The sequence below is a fragment of the Gavia stellata genome, chromosome 16, assembly GCF_030936135.1.
Source record: "Gavia stellata isolate bGavSte3 chromosome 16, bGavSte3.hap2, whole genome shotgun sequence".
NCBI classification, from domain to species: Eukaryota; Metazoa; Chordata; class Aves; order Gaviiformes; family Gaviidae; genus Gavia; species Gavia stellata.
In genome coordinates this window covers 20,382,902-20,401,323 of record NC_082609.1, presented here as the reverse complement: position 1 = coordinate 20,401,323, position 18,422 = coordinate 20,382,902, and the positions used below count along the sequence as shown (strand labels likewise).

Here is an 18,422-nt window from a genome sequence, read left to right as displayed (position 1 = left end):
TCCTCCGCAGCTCTTTGATGAACCTGAGGCGAGAACAAAACCTCTCAGACGCTGGCGCGGGGAGTGTCTCTTTCTTCTGCCCGTCTCCCAGGCACCATCCTTTGGGGATTTTTATGGGGGGTGGGGGTGGGTGGGGTGGTGTCTATGCTACATCCTTGCCCAGCTGCACAAACCCAAGACTGCCCCAGATCCTTACAGCCCCCCACTATCTGAGAAGCTGGCTGGAGCGGTGTTAACTTCAGTGTGCTACTGCAAGCTCAGCAGAGGTGCCTGCACCTGCCCGCAGGCTCAGGAGCACGGTGCAGTATTAATTACCTTCTGCAGAGGGGGATAAGAGGAATATTGTAACTGTAATGGACAGAAATGAAATTGTCTTGTTTTAGAATTTAGCTTACAGTCTCCATAAATTGCAGGTTTAGGTGTTGGCAGATGTCTGGGAAAGTCTCCTACTGTCCTGGGTCAGTGGATTTTCTCAAGGTCGTTCACGTGGAATGAGCTGATAAATGGATCCAGCAATGAGCTGCTGATGGAGCTGAGGGTTCATGGGGGACCTGCCCTGTTTTTCCCCAGTTTCAGAAAGACACTGTGCTGGGAGCAGTTCCCAGACACTGCAAATCAGCTCCTGCTCCCAGGATCAGCTGCACTTGGTTCAGATTTGGCTCTGGTGTGCAGAGACCAAATGATGGAGTGTGTCGTTGAGGTCCAGAGGGCTGCAGTGTGGGGACTGAGCCCTAGCTGTGCTGGGAAGAGTGGCTGGGCCCTGCAAAACATCTGTGAATGCACAGCGGCTTATGAGCATCAGTGGGGTGCTTGTGGGAGCCGGGGGAGCACAAGAGGGGGCGAGCAGTGGCTCGTACACTGCTGGCTTCTGGGGAGTTGGTGAGGATGCTGAGAGCCCCATGAGCAAGGCAGGAACGTGCAGTGGCTCTTGGCAGGTCTGTGCTGGGTGACTTCAGCTTATGGCAGGGAGGGGTGCCTATGCCTGCGAGAGCACCGTGGGGTGTTTGGGATCTCAAAATGAAGAGCTTCAGCCACTGGAGATGAGCAGCCCCATGGTACAGCCTGGCCTGTACAGCCAGAGACAGCGTGGATGTGTGCAGGCTGTGCTGCAGGGGCAGGTGACAGCGGGGTGTACTCAGCCTGCGCTCCGTGTGTGGGAGGTGACAGCGGGGTGCTCACAGCCTGTACCCCACGGAGGGGTGGCACGGAGGTGTGCACGGCCTCTGTGGCAGGGAGTGGCAGAGGCACGTGCATGGGCTGTGCGGTGGGGGTAGATGATGCGGGGGAGGGGGTGTAGCCTGTGTCTCCTCCTGGAGGAGGTGGCACAAAGAGGGGTACAATCCCTGTCCTTGGAGGAGGTGGCAGCAGGGTGCATGCAGCCTGTAGTGCAGTGGGAGGAGGCATAGGGGGTACACAGCTGGTACCACAGGAAGAGGTGGCACAGGGTTATGTGCAAGCTGTACCATGTGGAGTGGTGGCAGTTGGGTGTACGCAGCCTATACGCGGTGGGAGGTGACAGTAGGGTGTACATAGCGTGCAGCCTTGGGCAGGTGATGACTCTTCTGTAAGCAGCACGTCTGCAAGGAGGCAGTGGCACTTACTGTCTCTATCCCATAGGGGAGAGCATCGGGTCTCTCCTGCCTGACAGTCCCTGGCCCCACCATCACTTAGGACCTCGTCCTTTGCTCCCTTGAAGTCTTGCCCAGCCTGTGCTATCTGCCTGGGGCTCCTCACATCGGGCTGGGCTGCCTAGGTGACTTGCAGCTCTGGCCAGTTCCCCTTTTCCCACCCCGCTGAGCCAGGTGCTGTTCATTCCTCCCTGCCCTCCTCTTCCTCTCGCTTCTCAGACCCCCAGGCTCTCCCCTGCCTGATGCCCTTGGAGACAGCGTTGGTCTGTGGTGACCATGGGCTTCCCTAGCTTATATCTGGGGGACTTCTCCTTCCCCCCCCCCCCCCCCCATTCCCTCTTTCCTTTCACAATTGTATCTGCTCCTCTCCATCCCTCTCTCCTGATCTCTCCCCCTGCTCAGCTCGGGCAGTGACCTCCCCCTTCCCTGTCGCTTTCTCCTCCCCAGCAGTCTCTCCTGACCGGCTGTCTGCTGGCCGGGGTACAGAGGGATGCTGAGCCCTCTGCAGCGCAGGGCTGAGTCCCCGGCTGGCTCCGACAGCAGAGCTGTGGATCCTCTGTGCGATGAAAGCGCTGGCTGTGTGGGCAGCCGCCCGGTCCAAGCCGCGCTGATTGATATTCCCAGCACTGCTCTGCCCGCTCGGCCGGGCTCTCAGCTGCAGTGCTGTTCCCGGCGTGCACAGACCAGCCTGGAGTGGGGCCCAGCCCTGCAGCCCGATTAATCAGTCACCCAAATCCTGGGGCAAAACCCGATGCTGCAACGGGGTGTGTCCCCAGGCACTCTCCCTCCACCCAGAGAGCAGCCAGGAGGCCATGGATGGGGTGAAGGGCGGAGGGTGGGATGCAGCTGGAGGGGGTGGAGGGTGGGGTGCTCCCAGGTGAGGACAGTGCTGGGATGTTGTGGGATTGATGGAGAGGAGGCTGGGGTAATGAGAGGGTGCGTGATGTAGGGCAGGATGGGGTGGGGTGTCGCGGGGGAGAGTGAGGGCTAAAGGATGCCTGGAGGAAAGGGGCACAGAGCTGCTCTGCCCCTGGGAACTGTGTCAGCTCAAGATGGGGACGGCAGCCCCAGGAGGCCGTGGGGCAGCAGCGAAGGGGTGGATACCATGCGCTTGTGTCCCCAGAGCTGGCGTCCGCCCGGGACCCCCGGCATGAATCATGTGCAAGAGACGCGCAGCTGTGCCCGGGCTGACTCATGTGGGGCTGTGCTGGGGTGGGTCGCAAAGAGCAGGAGCTCCCCTTCATGGTTTCTGGGGTCTTGGACATTTGGCTCTTGCAGTACCCTGCCAAATCTCTCTCTTGCCGGCATGTTCTTTTGAAGGCTGCCCCTGCAGCTGAGCCTTGTGCCAAGCCCAAAGCACCTTCCTCCCCCTCCACCTGCCATCCCCATGCATACCTGTCATGTGAGAGCACCTGCCCATGAAACCCCGGGCACAGCCCATCTCCATGGGAGAGCTGTGCTCCTACGTACTGCCCTCCAAGCCGGTCCATCCAAGCTGCAGTTACACAACCCAAGCTATGCTCTTGGGAGAAACCAAGATGGTCGATGAAGATTACTCCAAAAGGGACTCTTCCCACAGTTCCCTGCTCCTTCGGTGCCCTAGGAAGCACACAGCCTGCTCGGCTGAGGTAGAGAAGGATTGAACACGGGTGAGGAGGAGCCTGGCTGCAAGGGCACAGGCCACCTCTGGCACCTTGGTCGCTCTCTTCTTGTCACCTCTGATGCTAGCTGCAGCGTCCATCAGTCCAACCTGGATGAAGCTCGGTCTTGGTTTCACGTCTGGGAGCCAGGGTCACCTGCGACTCAGACCCACTCAGCCTCCCACCAGTAAGTCCTCTGTTGACCTTGTCTTCTGTCTGACTTTCTGGACTTTTCTGGAGGTCTCAGTCTGCACCCTTGAGGACCTGCGTTCCATATCCCACCAGCAGTATAGGTTTCTTTTCCTAGTGGGGTTCCCGACTCAACCCTGTGGTTGAGAGCACAAGAGGAAGAGGAGGTCAGACAAAGGAACAGAAAGGAAACAACTCCCAAGATCCCTTAAAAACATCTCCTAGTTGTTTTGCATCAATGTCTTCCCGTGGTGTAAGCTGTTTACTGCCTCAGTCCTTCAGATGCTCACAGGCAAGAATGGGTGGGAGAGTAGGTGTGTGGCAGTGACCTGCTAGGAGGGCAGGAGAAAGCTCGTACATTATCTCATCATTTACATCCATTTTGGCATTCACAGCCATGCCTTGTTGATCCTGCCCAAAGATCCCTAAAGATGCCCCTGCCCCAGAAGGTAAACATCCTTCTGGGATGCAGCACCTCTTCACTTGCAAGATACCTGCCTCCTGATCTACTATCTAAACATGGCAGCCATGATCTTGGCAGGTTTCATCAAAGCTGCCTTTAGAGCCATCACTTTGGGAGGGCAGCAAATCACCACCTCTCCCTTGGAACTGATCCTGCTCTGTAGTGAAGTTGTTGGAGCAGAGTGCCTTGATTCAGCTCCTCTGAGACATGTCCAAAGGCCTGAGCAACTTGAGAGCCTGGAGCTATTTAACTCCCGAGTGGCCTGGTTTTCGCATACTCCAAGCTCCCTGATGCTCTTGAGCAGCTGCGAAGCTGCTGCCAGGGAGATTCTGACAGATATCCATCCCTGCTGTGGGGGGAACTTCTTGTCTGAGCTCGGGACTGAGATCGGGCTGTAAATGCCTTGTTAATGTGATGTCTGATGTTCCTCTTACACTAATCTGTTAATCTTTCTGCTTCTTCATCAAAAGCACTCAAGCCGAGTAGAAAGCAAAATCAGTATTTCAGATTTTGAAGAGCCCTTCGTTATTATTCAGGCTGGGCAAGACCTTTTGGGGTGTTGTGATTCAAGGCCCTGGGCGTGCCTGAAGGAGCTTGGGCTGTTTTTTCCAAGGATTTCAAGTAGATCACAGTTTATTAGGGACTGTCAGGATGTGTCTTGCCCAGACAAGAGAGCTCAAGAGAAACCTCCTCTAATGTTCACGCAATTTTTCTTGAGCCACGATCTGCAAGGTCTGGCCCAAGGACTTGACAGCTCACCCAGGATTTGAGGACAGGGTAAAAGAAAGCTTTCCTCAGCTCATCCATACCAGAGGTCCTGTGCCAGTAAGAGTGGTAATGCCAGACCAGTGCAGACAAGATAAGTGGCCTTAACAAGCCTTGCAATATTACTTGTCTTACCCGTTTGATCTCTCCAAATGAAGGCTTGTCTTACCCAGTATCGTCATTCATTAGGTGCAGGTTGGTTGCAGACCACTGAAGTGAGGGCTCTGTCGATGTCTAGAGAGTGTTGTTGCACAGACTTATGGAATAGACACAATTCCTTGACCAAGCAGGAATAGCTTCTGCCCTGTGCCTATGGAAATAGAGGTGGTTAGAAAACAGGCTTGCCATCAGAGGAAAATTTTCGATTTGGAAACAAATCGGCAAGAATTGACAATTTTTTTTTCTATTTTGGCTCAAGTCAATCAACGGATATAGATGTATAAATATGTATTTTTTTTCCTGATAATTTCTGAAGACACGATTCTGACTGACCTTTTTGAATTTAGCTTCATAATTAATACTTGGCTGGAATTCTGAAGTGAAAGTTACTTTTGCAAGAGCATCATTTTTTCATTTTTACATTTCAGCAAAGACATCCCCCCTGCCCCAACTTTGAAACCAGAAACTCACTTGAAAAATGATCTGATTTCAACAAATCGACATCTTTTCCATGCAAAATCTTCCGTTGAAGCATTCCTGGTTATCTCTCATTTTTAGAGTTCTGAGTCTACTCTTGGGACCCCCTGCTCTCCCCAGAGCTTTCAATACTATCTGTCAGCTCCACTGGGTGCAACGGGGAGCCAGATTAGCTCATTATTTTCCCAGCATTATTTTCCCACTCTACAGCTGTTGGATTCCTTGAGGGCTTTATTCAAGTGTTACTCCCAGTCCTGGAACCTTTTTCTCCCTGGGATCTTCAGATGGTTTTAACGTGATTATGAGACCTCCTTCTGTGTCCCGAGCAATTTCCGCTCTATACCAACTATCGACAAAATGGCTCTATTATCAGCTTGAAGGTGATAGACATTTCAGGACACCACGGTCAGCCCAATTTAGACATTATTCCATAAAGATTATGACCCCTTTAGATTTTATGATTCACCCTTCAGATGATTTATTTCCATATTTTCCTTTCCAGTCTTCATTTCAACCAAAGACAAGCCAAATTGCACATCCTTGATGGGCTCAGAGCTCTGATAGGCTGAAAGGTTAGGCAATCTCTGTCCTGAGGCTGTCTAAATGGGTTTCTAATTGTGTTAGATCTTGCTATGAGTTAGATAAATTCGATCTGACCGGGCAGGTTGGCACCAGGCTTTGGCGGCTTCTTTGAGGATCATGCAAATTTCAGGAGGCTTCAGGGCACCTATGTGGAGTCAGCCCACATTTTACCCAGATTTATTCATTAAATAGTGCCTCAGGATCTGATGTCCATTTTAGGATGACTCTTCTGGTATCATTATTTCAGCAGGACTTGTAGCACCTCTCTTCTGACTGCAAGGTCAGCACTTGCTAATTGTCAGCAATGGAAGCCATGCGAACAGCCACTTAGAAGAGTGAGCAGTTGCTTTTCAGATAATACCTGGTTTTGGGAGGTGTGATTCACATCGATTCCTGTGCGTCTTTCCTCCAGTTGTGGATTCCTTCTGTAGCTTCGCTTGTCAACAGTGAAAGAGCTAAAGTGTTGTTGGGAACAACCCTCACTTCAGACACTGGGATGGTGATGGACACAAGGATTTGTGGGTGGAGCACAGCCACCAAACAAGACCTCATGAACATCAGATGGACCAGAACTGCCAGCCCCATTGCTAATGTGCTTTGTGCACAGTAGCTGTGATGGATGTGACCCCAGCAAATCATCAGACTGGTAGATCAGAAAACTGAGCCTTTAAGTCTGCTAGTAGTCCTGCCCAGAATTGTCAGTGCTCGTTTGGAGACACCACTTTCAATGGCAAAATTTTGGGAAGGCCTGAACGGTTTTTTTGAATGCAGGAGGGGTCTTACAGGGGTGCATAGACCACACCTTTGCATAGAGCTGGGTCCATCTATCTCCCTGCCTTGTTTGTGCTGGCTGGAGTTCCAGGCAGGCAGTTGTCCTGCCTGGTTGCTCCATCCCTCCCTTGTCCAAAGCACGCAGAGCCCCTGGGACCTGTTTCCTTGCTCTGCACCAGCTCTTTCCGCAATTCCTTCATGTTGTGCTAAAAGGGAGCAATCCAGCACTGCTGGGAACTGCAGCTCTGGTGTGGTTTGCTCCACTTTTCAAAGTGATAGTTAGCCCTTGTGCCTCTGAAAATCTAGACCTGGAGATGCTGTGGCAGGGCAGGGAGGAACCTCTGGGGCAGACAGGATCCCCAGACCATGAAGGGGACTGGAGGGACGCAGGAGGGAGAAGCACAGTCCTTGAGGAGCAGAGAGTTACCGTAGGTGCCAGGAGGCTGACACCAAGTCAGGGCAGCATTTGCCTTCGCAGCTCATATGGAAACACTCTCTCTCATCGTGCTGCTCTACCTGGTGCCACGTAACATTGTGAGCTCTTCACATCACGTGCAGGTACGGCAGCCCCGCGCATGAAGGTCGGTGCAGGGGGAGTGGGTAATGCTCTTGGGGAGTTTCTTCAAAAGTCAGTGCAGCGGCCAGACAGTGTGCTGCTGGGGAAACACTGGAAAGGATGGGAAAAGTTATCTGCTCTGACTCTGTCCTCACCCCAAAACACCGGCAGAAGCACATGCTGTTGCTCAGATGAGCTGTAAAATGGTCGACCGTTTATGGCCATGAGCTGAGCTTATGTCCTGTTTCCTAGAGCTAGAGTGTTGCCCTGGACGTTTCTTGGCAATTCAGGTCCAGCTTTCCTTGAGGCTTGCCCTGGTTTCCATGGGCATAGTGTTCCCCTCGGCCTCCTGCTCCAAAGCCTATGTTGCATTGCGCTGGAGCCGTGCTCCTCTACAGACACAACAAATAAAATAATTAATTCCCACATGCAGCGAAACCTCCATACATGAGAAGCTGGATCTGTGTAGTTTGGGGCATGGTCCCTGGGCTTATCTTTTTTTTTTTTCAGTAACCAAGGATGTTGCATAGCTCCAAGTTGGTTTGTAAAAGAGAGGGGTTCATGAATTAATCTGAAGTTGACTAACTCATGTGCTACAATGGCTCCCTTGTCACTTATTTTTATATTCTGGGCATTGGGTCTGACATTGCCTTTCACTTTCAGCCCTGTGAGTTGCTGCATTGTGGTGGCTGTTGGGGAAGCAAGCTCCTTTGGCAGCTGGCTGAAAGGCCGTTGAGGCTTCTGGCATGTGGGGAGGCGCAGGAGCAATTGGAGGCTGCCAGATGAGCCCATTAGCCGCGGATCCTGCTTTCGGATCAGCAGCGAGGTAGTTAACAATTTTGATATTTCCACCATGCCAGTGTTAATCGGTGCTCGGGGCGGGGGGAGCAGGGCGGCTCACCTCCATGGGGGCTGTTACACCGCAGCATTCCTGTCGGCAGGAAAAGGGTGCCCGGGGCGGATTTTAAGGTTTCCTTTGTGAACAGCGCAATTTCTGGTCCGTCAGACAGGACCACATTTCCTGCAGCTCGGTCCATGCTGTCTGCGCAGGGGGTGATGCCGTGCGTTTGGGGGGAGCCAGTGCGACACCCTGCCGCCCTGTTCCCTCCTAGCACTGCTCTCATTTTGGCTGAGTTTGTTCTCCCTGGGTTTAGCAAGGAGAATCAGCTTGGTGCGGGTCCTGGTGAGAGGTGGAGATGTTTGCGATGAAGGGAAGAGGCAGGAGGGAGCAGAGTGGGGCTGAGGAGGGAGGGGGTCCCCTTAGTCCCCCTCCAGCATCCGTAAGTGGGGACCCTCATGGTAGAGGGCATCAGGACAGAGGAGCCCCTTGGCTGGGACTGGTGTTGGGGGGTTTTGGGATGTGCAGCCAGGACCAGGCAGGCTGGGGAAGGCTGTCGGGGAGAGCCCAAGAAAATTTCTCATCAAAACAAGTCCGTGCTACTGCCAGAAAAGCCCCAAAACTGGAACTGTGGGTGTGACCCTGGCTTCCCCATTGCAGAAAGGCTGTGGCAGAGTGGGGACAGGCACAGAGAAAGGCAGCAAGGCTGGCCCGACCTGCCCGGCGTCTGCAGGAGGACAGGCTGCACGTACTCGCGCGCTGCAGCTCACAGAGGACACAGCGGAGCAAGATGCAGCGCGGATCTGTGAAATTGGAAAGGGGTAGAGCGAGGAGCAATTACTCATGTTTTCTCATAACGCCGCAGGTAGGAGAATTTCAAGGAAAAACTACCAGGCAGCAGATGTAAAACCAAAGGGAAGTGCTTTTCCGCATAGCACATGGGCAGAGAGTTCATTGCTGCAGGATGCCACGGAGGCCAAAAGCAGGCGTGGACTCAAAAAAGGCATGAAAGCACTTCGCAGAGGATGGGGGTCATTAAATGTATGAGCTGCAAATGCTTCCTTGCTCAGAAAAAACCCTGAGCTGCGGCACAACGGAAACCCGCAGGATTTACCAGGCGATGAATGTCTTCTTCAGAGCATCCGCTGTTGCTGGAGGCAGCCGCCGGTGCCGGTGCTCCCTGTGGGAAGTGGGGGACTGGGGCTCAGTTTGCTCCTCAGATGTACAGGCTGGCACAGGCAGGTCTCGCCAACCGGAATATAAGAGCGAGCGCTGGGGAGCCCTTGAAAGGAGTTTTTTCAGAGCCACAATTCCTCAGCTAAGAAAATAGACAGCTTTGCTGCAAATCCCATTCTAGTGCAGTGGCAAAGTGGAGACAGCAGTTAGAAATAGAAAAACAATAAATACTGTGGGGGGAAAAAGGGAAAAGGGAGGGAGTGTATAGCAATTAGTTGAAATGAGTAGTTATGGAGTGTAGAAAATTGACAAGGAAAGCCAAAAACATTGGGGGAAAATCAATTTTGACAAGCTAAACACAATAAGGAGTACTTTAAAAAATGAGTTAGGAAGAGGTGGAATCCAGTAATTGTCATTTCCAAATGGAGATTGCAAAATTGTTAATTATGTAGAAAAATGCAAAAGTATTCAATAAATAGTTGTAGTAATTTGGACTGAGACATAACAACGTAGGATGCGGTACCTGCCAATGTGTTGGTAACTAGCAAAGACATTCAAAATATCATCTCCTTGAAATAGGGATATTTGAAATAATCTAATAGAATAATTTGCGCCAAAAAGTCTTCAAAGGTCTGGAGTAGGAGCTCTCTGATCCAGGGGTGTTAATGCAGCTGGGGACCCCAGGATGGGCCAGGAGGAGTGGGAGGGCAGTGGTGCTGTGAGCCAGCTATAATAATAATGGGGACGCTGTGTGCACTGCACACCATCCTCACCAGCCCCAGGGAACATCTGGATTAATAGCTAAGGCAGGAAGCTCAATGATGGAAATAGCATTGACGTCAGTCAATGCAGTTTGATGGAAGGGATACTGGGCAGTGTCATTACATGACAGGTCCAGCTCTTAAACCTTTCCTGAAGCATCTGCTCCTGGCCACTGCGAGGAGCAGGATCTGCTCTAGGCATACCTGTGGGTCTGAAGCAGTTGATTGGTGTGAGATTACAGTGTGCAGCTGATCAACTTGGAGTTTGATGCAGACGCCGAGTTGATAATGCATTCTATTATTATTATTATTATTATTTTGAATTAGCACTACTCATTGTAAGTAAAGCATTGTTAGATAGATGAAGATCTGGTTTATCAACAGCTTAGCAAAGAAAAGCACTTGTTGGTTGGGAGTCCTCGTGGAACGAGGTTCTCCTGGAGGAGCTCTTCGGCAGCAGTACTGTGCCCGCTGCCGTGCAACGTTGTAATCAACGATCTGGAAGTAAATATAAAATCACCACTGATAAAATTTGCAGCTGACACAGAGATTGGTGGAGTGGGAGATCATGATGAGGATAAAGCAGTCATGCAGAGCAATCCAGATTGCTTGGTAAACTAGGCCCATTTAAACAAAGTGCATTTTAACACAGCCAAATGCAAAGCTGTACATTGAGAAATAGGGAATGCTGGTTTATATCCTGGAAAGCAGTGGCTTTAAAATGGATTTAAGGGTCACACTGCATGAGTAGCTCAGCGTGAGCGCTTGCAGTGCTCCCGCCAAAGGGCTAATACAGTCCTCAAATGAAAAAACCTGAGAGGCAGGAGGAGAAGCAAGGCTCTGCAGCAATGCCTGGTGAGATGGCACCAGCACTGCTGCAGGGATCCCCTCTGATGAGGAATGGGGAAAAATGGGGCAAGTAAAGACGGGGGCCACAGGACTGATTTGCTGGCTTGCAGGTTGAGACTTAAGGAACCCAGTTTGTTTAACTTCTCAAAAAGAAGATTGAGGGGTGCCGTGATTGCACGGTACAAGCAACTTCTTGTGAAGAAAACACTGCGTGCTGAAAGGCTCTTTAACCTAGCAGAGAAAGGTCAAACAAAACCCAATTTCTGTAAGTCAGTGCCAGACAAATGGATGCAGTGTCTTTCCGTGACTCCAGAACAACACTCTCCGGGTGGAGACCTTCAGCCAGACACAAGCTACTATTATTTTTGAAGTGTATTGGTCACAGCATGGTGGGGACCGCGCAGAGTATGAGGGGGACACTAACACCCGTCAGTGCCATACTGCCGTGCAGGGCTGGTTGGAGGGGAGTGGTGTTGACTGTGGGTTGCCTTTGCCCTGCAGTGAGGTAAAGAGCCCTTTCAAGGGCTGCCAGGCAGGATCTGACATTTAAAGGAGGTGTTTTTTAGGTAAAAGTGATGTTATTTGGAAGGAGACCCCTCAGGGGAGGGATAGTAGCTGTCACAGGCTGGGTTTCTGAGTCTGTTTGTTTGTATTATTGCAGGCACCCCAAGGAGCCCTAGTTGTTTGTCTGGGGTTTTACAAGCACAGAGTGAAAGCAGAAGCTTCGAGCTAGGGACGAGCCACGGTGGTGGAGGAAAGCAGTTTCAGACAGGCGGTCGGGGTGTGGGAGGAAGGTGTGGGACAGCGTTGCCTGGTGTGGTGGGCAGTGATGTCTGTGCAGTGAAGGCTTTTGCAGGCTTTACACAGCTGCACAGCCTACAAGGTGGGCTGGGAGATGACCTCTGGAGGGACATCTGCAGACAGTTCTGCTGCGGGCTGGGCTGCCTTGGCCTCAGCTCCTCCAGAGCTGTACACGAAGACCTCCTGAGAGGTGCTTGCCTATCCCTTCATGACAAAGATGGCAAATCTATCGCACCTGACTAAACCTACCACTGTATTTTTTTCCATAAGGGCTAACCTTGGTCTTCCCTGCTGCAGGTGAAGGCCATTCCTTCTTGTCTGTCCATGGTCAAAAGCAGCAGCTTTCTCTTTGCAGAAGGCTTTTACGAGCTTGAAGAGTGCTGCCTTTGCCACCCTTAGCCCTCTCCTCCCCAAACTAGTCTCCTCAGTCTTTTTATGTTTTGTCATGATTTCTAACAGCTGCTTGTTTCTGTTCCTCTCTGCTTAACTGGTGCATGTGTTCTTGAAAGTGGTGCCCAGACTGGACACAGCTCTGCCTCTGAAGTCCTACTTGAGCCCAGCAGAGCAGACAGATCCCTGTGTGACTTAAGACAAAGCGCCTGTTTACACATCCCAATATAGATGCATTTTTTGATGAGAGATTGACACCGTTGGCGGATAGTCAACCCATGATCTGTTGTAACCCCCAATCTTTCAGCCAGCCTGCTGCTTCCGCGATGATTATTTTTCCCAAGTGTGCAAATGTGACAGATATATTCCACATCTGTCATCCAAGCAGTTAATGAAAATACAGGCTAGCAATGGACTCGGGACACAACCTGAAGAATTTCATTTGATACATCGTCCCAGCTGAAAGGCCTGTCTTCAGTAATTACTTTCTGAATACAACTCTCTAAATGCTTTGCATCCACCCTGCAGTGAATTGCACTATATTACCTAAGCAGAGAAGTACTATGCTGCACCTACACTGTTTTCCTGCATTACTTATGAGAATATCGTCTAAAATAGTGTCAAAAAACTTTCTAAAGTCAAGGTACAACATTTACTGCTCCTCCTCCATCCACAAGGCCTGATGTCTTTTCAAAGGAAGACGTTCAATGGCTTGACATGTTTGTTTGTGACAAACCTACAGTGGCTGTTACTCATTTCCTTGTTATCTTGTAGGTACTTACAAAGAGTTCTTTTATCTGTTTCAGTATTTTTCCAGGATCTGAAATTAAGCTAACTGTTTTATAATTCTCCAGCTCTTCTTTTTTCTCATCTTTAAAGACAGGCACTATTTTAGCTCACTTCTAGTCTTCTGGAAGCTCCCTGATTCTCTACGAATTCTTTTAAAAAAGTATAAAAAAAAAAAAAAAGGGAGAAAAAAAAAAAAAAGCCCTAACAGCTCTGAAGTTACTTAAATCAGGTCTCTAAGCACCTGGGGTGAATTTAATCAGGTCCAACCAACCTAAAAGCAGCTAGCTCATCTAAATGCTCCCTGTGTGTTCCTTCCCTCGGTTAGTCTCAATTGCTTCCCCTTCCTTGTTGGTGCTAGCTGTGTGGGATGCCTGATTGCCACTCAGTTGTAGTAAAGACATCAGCAAAAAAGGTATTGAGCCTAAATGGTGTGTTGGTTCCTATCTTTCCTGATCACCTTCAGATAACCATCAAATAGCCCCTTTCTTGGCCCCCTTCCTACATTTATGGGGGATTTTGTGTTTTTTTCTCTCTCCTGGTGTTTGTGTTTCATTCTTTGTGCTCATCACCCTGCTCTTGCCCTATGAACTTGTGCTACCCTTTCCACTCCTCCCTAATCATGACAAAGGAGGATTTCATGGAAGGATTTGGAGGAAGATAATGATGTAGCTTAATGGCTGTTTGCAGGGAGCTCCTCCCAAGCATGAGGCAAAGCTGGGGAGAGAAAGTGTGAAGTAGGCTCTTTGAAATGTTTAACAAGCAGACAAAAGAAGCGATGGTGACCCTTGATGGAGAACCTCTTAGGATGAGAGATGGTGTCAGGCCAGAGGCTGGAAGGTGAGGGATGATGTCACCGTAGCTCTGTGCTGAACAGTGATCCCATTAGAGAGGCTCTCGGGGCGGGGGGTGAGGTGGGCTCAGCCAGGTGGGTCTGTGAGAGCACCAAGGGTGCATGCAGAGTCTGAGCACAAAGTGGAGACCCCAGATGAAGGGTGGGGTGGGGTTCAATGGTTCAGGATGCTGTGCTAATGGGAGACCTTTCTGGAGCCTGCCTGTCATGGGGGAGGGCGTCTGCGCAGGGTTGTCTCTGGCTGGAAGAGGAGGCTGGGGCATGAGTCGTGGAGGTGGCTGCTGGGTCAGGGGAGCGCAGGGACCATGCAAGGTGTGCTCCCTGCATGGGGTGGTGTCTGATGGGGTGCTCTTGGCTGGAGTGGAGCCCGGCACTGTGTCTGTCGGGCTGGCTGTGGGGGGCTGATGATGGACCCTGCTGGTGTCGGGAGCACTGGGCAGGAGCACTTTGCCTCTGTTTAGGGGTCAGGTTTGATAACCCCTGCCTTTGCCTTCATCTGCTGGGTGGCTGATGCAACAGCTTTTCTCTTGTCTTCCAGTTACCTCATCGCCGAGTGACGTTCTCTGCAGCCAGCCAGGCTCAGGACCTGCAGGATCCCTCCCAGCACAGCTACTACGACAGCGGGCTGGAGGAGTCAGAGACCCCAAGCAGCAAATCATCGTCGGGGCCCCGCATCGGGCCGCTAGCCCTGCCTGAGGATCACTACGAACGCACCACGCCTGATGGCAGCATCGGGGAGATGGAGCACCCTGAGAATGGTAGGTGCTCGCGGCATGTGTGTCTGCCCCCTCCCTGGGGACCCTGCGCCCGAAGCTCTTCATCCTCAATGCTGCACCTCCCCTGGTGCAGGGGAGATGGGGGGAGGATCTCGGTTGGGACAGGCTTGCCACGCTCAAGTCTGGTGGGGCTGGGAGGCTGGAGGAGGGGTGAGGCTCAAAGCAAGAGAGCAGCAAGGACATGGTGGGGAGGGGAGAGGTGGATGAGGGGAAGGAGGTCTGGGGAAGGCCAGGACATGTGGGAATGGGAAGAGCAGAGGAAGCAGATGGGTTTGGCAGGAGCAGGTGGGTTTGGCATGATGCAGACAGGGGGTCCAACAGGATGGTCCAAGATGGCAGCACAGGTGGCATGCGGAGAGGATTGTAGCCCAGCTGATGGTGAGCTTGTGTGCCGCAGTCAGGTGGTCCCATGGGTGCCTGCCCCCGTGGCAGGGCAGGGGTGTAGGGGTGGTTGGGGTGTGATGCAGCTCTCCAAGCTATGGTGGGTGTTGGAGCGGAGGGAGTTTCCCAGAGAGCAGAGGAGGAGAGCAGGTTTAGTGGCACAGAATGGGGTGAGGAGATACGTGGAGTGGAGGATCAGAGAGCGTGGCGGTGGCAAACCCGAGAGCGACGTGTCCTGCCTTCATTGGGCCCTTCAGGTCACCTCCTGCTCGGGTCCACCTTTACTGAGAACCCCACCAGAGGTGTCTGCAATCTCACTGCAGGAGAGCTGGCTTTCCCCCGCCCTGGCGCAGCTTCAACCCCAGTTCTGCTCCTTGTGCTGCCTCTGTGCTGCCTGCCTGACTACCCTCAACCAGCCCACTCCCCAAGCTATCTTCTCTGGCCAGCTTAAGTTGCTTTCTCGGACTTGGCTCTGGCTGTGCACATAACATCTACTTTCCTGTACCTGCTGCCTTCTGTGCTCTTGTACTGAGGGGAGGTTGCAGTGGAGCTGGCAAGTTCAAAGAATCCTCTGGGAGGAAAAAAGAGGAGGTGCAAAGGGTTGTCCTGAAGTCTCCTCCTACTTCTGGGAGCAACCCTAACTTTGGGACAGGTCTTTATGTGGTGTGAAAATGACTGAGAGTGTGTTCAGCTGGTCTAGAGAGCTGCAAACCTGCTGGGTCCCCCTAGCAAGGAGCACAAGGGGCCCAGGGTGGTCTTGAAGGTCCAGTGGAATCTCTCTCCCTTCTTCCCGGGTTAGTTCCTGGGATAACGCTGGAGTTCGCTACACTATTGAAGCAAGGCAGGGTTCCCAAAGCCATTTGTTGCTCTTGTGATATGAGGCACCCTCCTGTCTAGGACTGTCATGCAGATCACTTTCTTCCCAAAGGTACCAGCCAGTCAACTGGGAAGAGTAGTGTGGAGAGGTTCCTGGAGTCCTGGCACAGGACGACAGTACTGGACTTCCCAAGTGCCCTCGAGTACCAGCCAGGGGCCTGCAAGAGAGGCTTGAAGGGCGTGTGGGCAAGGAGATGCCACATGGCAGTGCTGATGATGGGGCTGGAAGAGGAAAGTCTGAGCCCCTGAAGGTGACAGGCAACCCAGAGATGATGAGGGAGGAACAGGGCTAAAACCAGAAAGAGGAGAGAGAGGGAGGAGGACCTGGAGGGTCTGCAGCAGGAGATGGAGGGCAGAGAGGGCTGCCTGTAGTCCCTGGGATGTTTGTTGTCTGCCTGTAGTCCCTGGGATGTTTGTTGTCTGCCTGATGGGGATGAGCAGACCCGAGGAAGGCCAGGGAACACTGCCCGGAGCAGTGGCTCTCACAGAGACATAGCACCTGGGCATGGCTCCCTGCCCACAGCATCACAAAACCCAATGTCTCCTATAAATTAGGCAGCTCCCTCCCTTTGCACGAGAGACCCTGCATATGTTCACAGCCCAGGAGGACAGAAATCACCACACACCTATCCACGAACAAATCCACATGTGATACAGACATGTGCAGAGGCTCCCAGGGGATAACTGTAACCCTGTTCTGCTCGCCGTCCCCCAGCCTGTCCTGGCTTGGCTCCTTTCACGTGGTAGTGGCTGGGAATCAGGCTCTGGTGCCTCCTGCAGCTGTTCTGACCTGGATAAACCCGGTTCAGTGCAGAAGCCATGGTAGGCCAAGACTCCGGGGAATCCGCCGGCATTAACTGTAGTCACTCCTGGTGCTCTGCAGATAATCTGGCAAAGGCAGTTCAATGAACTTGGGGGACTGGGGTCAGGGTCATGATCTGTTAAGCAGACTATTAGGGGACCCTGGCACCCGGCCAGGTGATTTGGAGATAATGAGTTACTGGTCGCGTTAGATCAGTTCATCAGAGTTGCATTTCCCATGGTCCGCCTGCCCGAGACGTGGCACGTCAGACCTCTCTGTGGTGCAAACAAGACCTCTCTGTCTTTGTCCAGAGAAGGGTCATGTCTTGCTTCCTGCAAAGAGTCTCCAGTGATGTGGGACCATCACGACCTTTTGGAGGACAGTCTCACCATGCCCTTGTCTTGGTTTCTGTAGCTGCTCAAGCAGCACCAGCCCCTCAGAGAGATCAGATTTTGTTTCTTCGTGAAGCTGGGAAGACTAAGCCATTCTTGACCTTATATTAAACTGAAGAGACTAATTGGATCCCACACACCCTATCTCGCGGCACGAGCACAAGACTGACACAACTGTGCATTTTCTAGGCTTTCATCTAGTTATAAATATCCAAAATAACAGGGCTTCCATTGCTTTCTCCAGGAGATTATCCCTGCAGCCGAACCAATCTGATAAGCAAGTATGCAAGGCTATTTATAGCTTTTCAACTGGAAGACAGATCCATGCCTTTTCTTTGTAGATGGTTCTTCACTTGATTAACACACATATCAGTGTCCTCCTTTTTTGGACACCTTTTACTGTGCAGACTGCAGTAAAATGCTGTATTGCAGGGGCTGAGCCAGGTCCTTTTCAGGAGGAATTACGATGTTTCTGATGAAGACTTCTCCAGTATCTTGGCACTGATGTGCCAGCTCCTCAGTCATTCTAGGCATTTGTCATCCCTGGTATTTTACCTAGCTGCCCACTGTTTCCTCCCCAACATTTTGCCATGCTGTTATCCACTTCTGTGGGGTACACTGAGCTGGGAACTGAGCTTAGTCTCCCACTTGGCCACCCGTTGCTTTCGCTAAAGACATCTGCTGTCCCTGTATCACAGATTTGCTTTAGTTGGAAGGAGCCTGGGAGTGATTCTGCTCTGCAGAGGATCTGCCCTGCCATAATGCATGCAGAGCTTGGATTATGAAAGTGCCAGTCTCTCTCCATTGACGATGGAGAGAATTTAGTAAGATTACAGGACCAAATACGTGCTATTTAGGAAACGTTACATGAAGGCTGTTTCACTCTGTCCCTGTGTGGTACAAAGATACCTGAGATGACAATATATTGGATGCAGTATTTCTGAATTGTGTTCTTCATCCCACAGAACAGGGGCAAATATTTAAATGGTTTTATCCCCATTATTTAAAGTGGGGACCCCATGCCATTTTTAATGCATGCCATTACAACCCCGCACTGAATACGTAATTAGCAATCATCTCATGAGCTTTCGCAATGCACTTAGTGCAGTAGTATCTGTACTTCACAGATGTTAATGAGTTTATCCTCACAGCTCCCCTTCCAGGGAAGAAATTCCACCATAGGTGGGAAATGAAATAGAAAATCATAATCTGCATTTCTGAGATGTCTGCTAGCTTTGGGTGACCCCCTGGATGAGCTGGCAGCTCCTCACCCTGCTCTTTTTGGAAGGTGAGAGCCGCTGTAGGATCCCAGTGCTCCTGAGCCAGGAGGCAGGTCTCCAGCTGCTCTTGGACGGTGAAGCCGAGGCTGCATCGGCCGCCTCCGGGCAGCTGCTGACGTACGAGGCGCGAGCAGCATGGCTTTGGGACTTTGTGGCAGAGCTAGATGTAAAACCCTCTCGCCTGGTTCACAGCCATAGGCTTTTCTGACAAGACCAGCCTTTTTTTCATGG

At 51.6% G+C, this 18,422-nt stretch overlaps 1 protein-coding gene across 1 annotated transcript in view; it reads left to right on the top strand.

The window, feature by feature from the left end:
- Positions 1-18,422, top strand: part of PCDH1 (protocadherin 1) — a 52,766-nt gene that overhangs the window by 13,480 nt on the left and 20,864 nt on the right. Inside the window, exon 4 of the mRNA XM_059825289.1 lies at positions 14,223-14,442. Coding sequence (XP_059681272.1) covers positions 14,223-14,442 — 220 coding nt within the window. The remainder of the gene's footprint in view (positions 1-14,222; positions 14,443-18,422) is intronic.